Source organism: Musa acuminata, chromosome BXJ3-4 (genome assembly GCF_036884655.1).
Source record: "Musa acuminata AAA Group cultivar baxijiao chromosome BXJ3-4, Cavendish_Baxijiao_AAA, whole genome shotgun sequence".
NCBI classification, from domain to species: Eukaryota; Viridiplantae; Streptophyta; class Magnoliopsida; order Zingiberales; family Musaceae; genus Musa; species Musa acuminata.
Genome location: NC_088352.1, coordinates 46496472 through 46502471, shown reverse-complemented (window position 1 = coordinate 46502471; position 6000 = coordinate 46496472). Strand labels below are relative to the sequence as shown.

The 6000-nt window shown below is 39.8% G+C and overlaps 2 protein-coding genes across 2 annotated transcripts; both read left to right on the top strand.

The window, feature by feature from the left end:
- The first annotated feature begins 1492 nt into the window (after positions 1–1492).
- Positions 1493–2647, top strand: LOC135637247 (ethylene-responsive transcription factor ERN1-like). The gene has a single exon (XM_065149833.1). The coding sequence runs from the start codon at positions 1599–1601 to the stop codon at positions 2391–2393; it is 795 nt and encodes a 264-aa protein (XP_065005905.1). The 5' UTR covers positions 1493–1598; the 3' UTR covers positions 2394–2647.
- A 105-nt stretch (positions 2648–2752) lies between these two features.
- Positions 2753–5183, top strand: LOC135637248 (small ribosomal subunit protein eS28-like). The gene is made up of 2 exons (XM_065149834.1): positions 2753–2891; positions 4757–5183. Exon 2 carries the CDS (start codon positions 4759–4761, stop codon positions 4954–4956), a length of 198 nt encoding a protein of 65 aa, XP_065005906.1. The 5' UTR covers positions 2753–2891; positions 4757–4758; the 3' UTR covers positions 4957–5183.
- Positions 5184–6000: the final 817 nt, after the last annotated feature.

The following is a 6000-nucleotide window of genomic DNA, read 5'->3' as shown; positions in this document are numbered from 1 at the left end:
CAATTTAATCAGAGGATATTTTAGTATTGCTGTTCCAACAATATGAGCTCAACATATTGATTCAAATTTTTCATTGAACTTATATTTGGTGTTTAAATTTGCTCATCTTAGAAGATCTCAAAAGCAAACAAATCAACATTGGTGGAATTATTTGTTTTTTGGCATCTCATTGCATGCTTCATGGATCCATTCTACTGAAACAGTCATCACTCAATTCTAATAAGCTTGGGATGACCTCCTCCATCAAATAAATTGTTCAGTTGAACTAATTCCTACTGTTGATTCCATCACTAGTTTGGCTTCTTTTTCTTCTTTTGATAGATAAAGTTTTGGCATCTTTGAACTTAGATAAACTTATATTAGGTGGAGATGTCATTCATGAGATTGGTCTTCAGGTCACCAGACACGAATCTCTCAATTGTATAAACAAAAATAAGCTTGTCTTGGGACATTCAAGAACATGAAAGAGACACTATGGACCTCCTAACCACTCCATATTATACCATTATACCAACAAAACCACCTCCTCAAACTTAAGTTTAGTATATATATCCTTTAAGAAATTCGACTTTATCTCTAGAAGTATAAGTTTAGTGTATATCATTGATATATGTCAAGAATTGTACCAAAAAAGAAAAAGCTATCAAAAGTATACTTAGGAATGAGAGGACTGCATGTTCTAACTCATAAACAGGCCTGTATGATATGCTTATCTGCCATGACTTTGATGGCCTTTTAATAATCCATTGTATATTGATACATGCAGCTTTTGTTCTTCAAAATGGTGAGGCAATTTAATTTCCAAGATGAACAGTTCTTCTGAATTGTTAATACCTGAGAGATCATCTTCCAATCTGCAACTTCTGAGGAGCAAAAGCAAAGTATTTTATGTTCCATTCTTTTGCTTTTCCTTTCAATAGCCAGTTTGAGTTCTTTCACCCTTTTCACCTAATGTTGGAACTACGTCGTTGTCCCTTTCTTCCTTCGCTTAAGATGCAGCTTTGTATGCATCCATGTCGTCGGGTACCACGAAGAGCTCTCAGCTTCTGCCAAATGGCGAATGGTCGTGCGTCCATGACGTCTCTGCCTCGTAGGAGTTGACCCAGCAAGAACAAGGTGGGTGACTTCTTGATGCCCTTAGTGTTCTTGTCCTCCATTGTATTGGCAGATATGTCCCCTGAATGGAAGAATCATCAGCTTATTGGCATGCAAAAACCAATGGTTTAACAGCCACACCACTTGAATCCTATGAACAACTTAGAGAGAGAATATTACTGTCAATGACAAAGAGTTTGATGCCTCCATGTCAATTATAAGGGTAGATTGGTATAACCATGAAGAAGCACTGTGCTCTGTGAGCTTTAGACATGTTCAGCACAAACTACATTCTCATTGTTTTCTCATAGGATGCTCAGTCATCAACCTGAACACCACAAAGTCCAAACAGCAAACTGACAAGAAGGACATGACAAGCCCTCCATTAACTCAATCATCCCTGCAATATATCTTCTCTCCCCTCCCCTCCCCAATAATTGAAACTCATCCTCTCTTCCTTCTCCCTCGTCCAACGCCAAGCTCCACAACCCACCATCACATCCATGGAAATCCACTTCCAACCTCAGAGGCATCCACGCCAGATCCCTGTCTGTAAACCAGCAAGCAGATCCAAGAAGAGGAGCAAGAGCAGCAGCAGCAGCAAGTTTGTAGGTGTGAGGCAAAGACCATCGGGAAGATGGGTGGCAGAGATCAAGGACACCACGCAGAAGATAAGGATGTGGCTGGGGACGTTCGAGACGGCGGAGGAGGCCGCCCGGGCCTACGACGAGGCCGCCTGCCTCCTCCGTGGCTCCAACACTCGCACAAACTTCATCACCCATGTCGCCACGGACTCCCCTCTCGCGTCGAGGATTCAGAATCTTCTCAACCTCAAGAAGCAGACTACCAGCGCTAGCAATCCTTCCCCGTCCAACATTTCTCCTTGCGACCCTTCTGCAACCTGCACTGGCGCAAGTAGTGCCGCTTCGAGCAGCATAGAACCTGAAAGCTGCACTAGTAACAACAGTCTTGGCAGTGTTGCTTCCTGTCTCGAGAGCCAGCAGGACATCAGCCAAATGGCTGATGAAGTGTACAGGCCGTGCTTTAGCAATGGCGGTGAGGATCTCGAGTTCTGGTCATCCTCGCCATTGCCGTCGGACTCGTGGCTGTTTGATTGTCTCGAACTGCCCAAGGTTGGCCCGGAGATCTCCGAGTTCGAGAGGATGAAGGTGGAGCGGCAGTTCTCGGCGTCGCTCTACGCCATGAACGGAGTCCAGGAGTACTTCGACATGGTGCACGACCCTTCAGATACGCTGTGGGATCTCCCTCCCCTCTGTCATTTGCCTTGCAGGACTTGATCGTCCGGCCACATCTACTCTCCCACTAAAGTTTTGCTGTCACAAAGCAATGGCAGTGAAGAAGAACAGATCACCTTCCAATGGAACTCGGTTGTAACTATGTACTGTCTTTGGCTCCTGTCCTGTATCTTCTCTTAAAACTAGTGTTGTAACCATGGATTGTCTTTGGATCACCTAAATTTTCTTGAACTAGTGTAAGAAGAGGGAAGAGTACAACATTGACTCGAATTGCATCTAATCGATTTGGTTCTTGGATCAAGTTTGACCAATTTTGACTAGAGAACGGGACAATCTTGAGACATCACATTGTGAACCCATGAAACCTCGGTTTGGTTCAGTTCGGCCCGGCCGATTAGCCAACTCGTCTTCCGTCGAACCGTGCCCTGCCCGGCCCACATTTCACTCTTCGTCTATATAAACTAGGGTTTCTTGGCTTTCTCCGGACGAGCGACCGAGGCGTGCGGCGTGGATTCTTCATCTTGAATCGATCTCGGCAAGGTTTGAGAACAAAGAACTCTTTCTCTCTCTGTTTTCTCCTTCCTTCTCTTAGCAATGGATTCTGTGGTGTCTTTGTAGTATGATCGGGGCATGTCATCCGCGCTTTCTTTCTTCTACATCTTATACATAGCATATGATATTTATGCTAGTCAAGATGATCTTGTACAGTTCTGGTCGGACGGACTGAATCTTTAGTTTCTTATAGTGATTTTGGTTGAGATTCAAATCTAAACATGATGCGATGTATGTTACAGGAGATCGATTTCGAAATGTTTCCTCCAAAATCCATCTTTTTTGAAAGAAAATTGTACTGTTTTTTTATTGGAACAATATTTTGATTGAAGAAGTTTCCAGATCTCTAACGAGTTGGTGGAGAACGGAAAGTCAGTTTCGGTGAACCTTCTTTATCACTTCTTTGAACCCTAACGGTGGATACAAATCCATCGTAGCTCTTCTTTATCTTTGAAGTAGAAGGAATTACAGTTTACTGGAGGTATCATTTTGAGCTATATGAGCTGTGTATCTAGATATAGGAGTAGAAGAGGTTTAAGTGTTGTATTTTTCCTTGCAACTCAGGTCAGAAGTTCCTCTTTTGATTGCAAAGTTTGCCATTTCACTTCCATATTATGATTCCATGAAGCACAGAGGGGTTCAAAATGTTGTGGTGTTTGCCTCATTTTTGTGTCAGACGATAGAAATAGGATTTTTCTCGATAAGTGCTGAGTACTGCAAACATATTAGAAATTTTTTTCCCCATATATGTTTAGTTGTATTAAAAAGTTATATACATGTTAGACACTTAAATCATCCATGTGAGGCCTCAAATCAAGTAAAATATTGACACTTAGATCATCCATAGGTTTGGAAGAGACATTGATCTGGTTTGGTCGAAACTGGATTTGGCTCGGGCGTGCCCCCACTGCCTGGACCACTTACAGGATTAGATAGTTGAAGGCAAGCGCCACGCCTAGGAGAGTGCCCGGTGACTTCACTGGGAGAGAGTGAAAAAAACACTGCAGGATTAGATAGTTTTAGTAGAAGCTCAATCCTTATAGTCAAGCAGACTAGCATTGGTGGAGGTGCTATGCTGTCTTAGGTTTGTTTTCATTGTATCTCCATTTTCCATATTCTTTTAATTTTTTTGTTCAGTTTGTTTTAGATGGTGGTAATACCTGTGTGTATGCATATATTGCTGCCATAGGAACACCCACTGTTACGATAGTAGCATTAGCTTTTGGTACTGCGCAAACATTTTTCATGTCTGCAAGTGCAACTGACAACTTGGTGCTCACCTAGCACCAAGCTGTTCGATTATGCACAATCTTTTCTCGGAACTTGTTCAGAAAATTTGTACCAGATGATTGATATCTGAATAATTCATATAGTTATTCTAGGTCTTTTTGACCTGTCAGATCTCAGGTCCTTGATGGTGGCACTTTTGGAACTTTTTACTGATGAATATAATACTCAGTTGGTATGTCATTTTATCTTGTTTTCTTTCCATTGTGAGGCAATAGCACTTATTGTAGACCACATGTTGTGTGTGTGTGTCAACTTTCATATCATGAAGTGACAAGTTACAGCTTACTTTGAGCAAAATATACTCACACGGATGCTCTGTCCTGCTAATGGCAGATTGTGAATGCGACTAATAGAATCATCACTGACCTCTTTGTTGACATATCTACTTTATTGATAGAGGTTGACTTGCAGTTGATACTAGTACCATCCAATATGCTCACCAAGTTTTGTTTTCTTTGATATTTTTTTTATTGTTGAGCTGCTATGTTCTTCATCTTCTTCTAGATGTTGATTTATGTTGAGCAACTGATCTGATTGCATTCCACATTAAATTTAATGAACAGCAATGGATGCTCAAGCTAAGCTTGCAGTTGTGGTGAAGGTGATGGGCCGAACTGGATCTAGAGGTCAGGTTACCCAGGTTAGGGTTAAGTTCTTGGACGACCAAAACCGGCTGATCATGAGGAACGTTAAGGGCCCAGTGAGGGAAGGTGATATCCTTACACTTCTCGAGTCTGAAAGGGAGGCTAGGAGGTTGCGCTGATGATACTTCAAAAATGGATTATCTTTATTAGCTACAGACTCTAATCATCTTCCTCTTTGCCATGGTTTCTGTTTCTCTGGTATCATTTATCTCAATTTTGTGGCTTGTGGATGTGCTATAAAGAAAATCATGAGTGGTGGTTTTTATATTGCTGACTATTGTGGAAACTGCATCGTGCTATTGTGAACTCCATTGTCTGTTCAATTTGTTTCTTGTGTTCTCTTTTAGATGAACTGCATGTATTATCTTCATTCTTATGTCTGTTCAATTTGTTTCTTGTGTTCTCTTTTAGATGAACTGCATGTTGCACATCGATGACAATTTATTCTCTCGATGCATACTTACATATAGATATTAATATAAAGGGGCCATGCTGGTTGTCTTTGGCTACTGCCATCCTGTCGTGTAATTTTTTGCCAGACAATGTAGGTTTACTATGTTCATCCGCATGGCTCAGTGCTTTCTGGAATCACACAATAATACCATGAGCATGCCTAAGATGTTTTCTAATACAGGAATAAATTTAGAGAGATTGGTGGCCTCATGATCTTGATTCTTGCTGTCTTCATTATCATTCCAAACATGCATCCTCATCAAACATTAGCTACCTATTTCTCTTGATCCTGTTTCTTCACAATTAACCCGGGCAGTCCATTATGTGTAACAAGTAATATTTGATCCATAAATTTATGCTATTTTTTGTAGATATAGAATTTTATGCATCCAAGAACATTTGTCACTTATATAATATTCTATTTTTTGTTAATATCTTAATTGATCTGAATCAAATTCAAATTCAAAGATGATGAGGTTCCAAGGCTAATTAGAAATTATTTCTATAGTTAGTTAACCTTCCTGGTTTCTATATTTTAAAAAATTATGTCGATAATAAAAATAAATATCTAGATTTATTTATTTTAATATTATTAGTTTATATATATATATATATATATATATATATATATATATATATATATATATATATATATATATATATATATATATATATATATATAAGATAGATAAATAATTTTAACGTTTTAG

Excerpts from the sequence above, each read along its gene's own strand:
- LOC135637247 (XM_065149833.1), top strand. The coding sequence starts at position 1,599 with ATGGAAATCCACTTCCAACCTCAGAGGCATCCACGCCAGATCCCTGTC.
- LOC135637248 (XM_065149834.1), top strand. The coding sequence starts at position 4,759 with ATGGATGCTCAAGCTAAGCTTGCAGTTGTGGTGAAGGTGATGGGCCGA.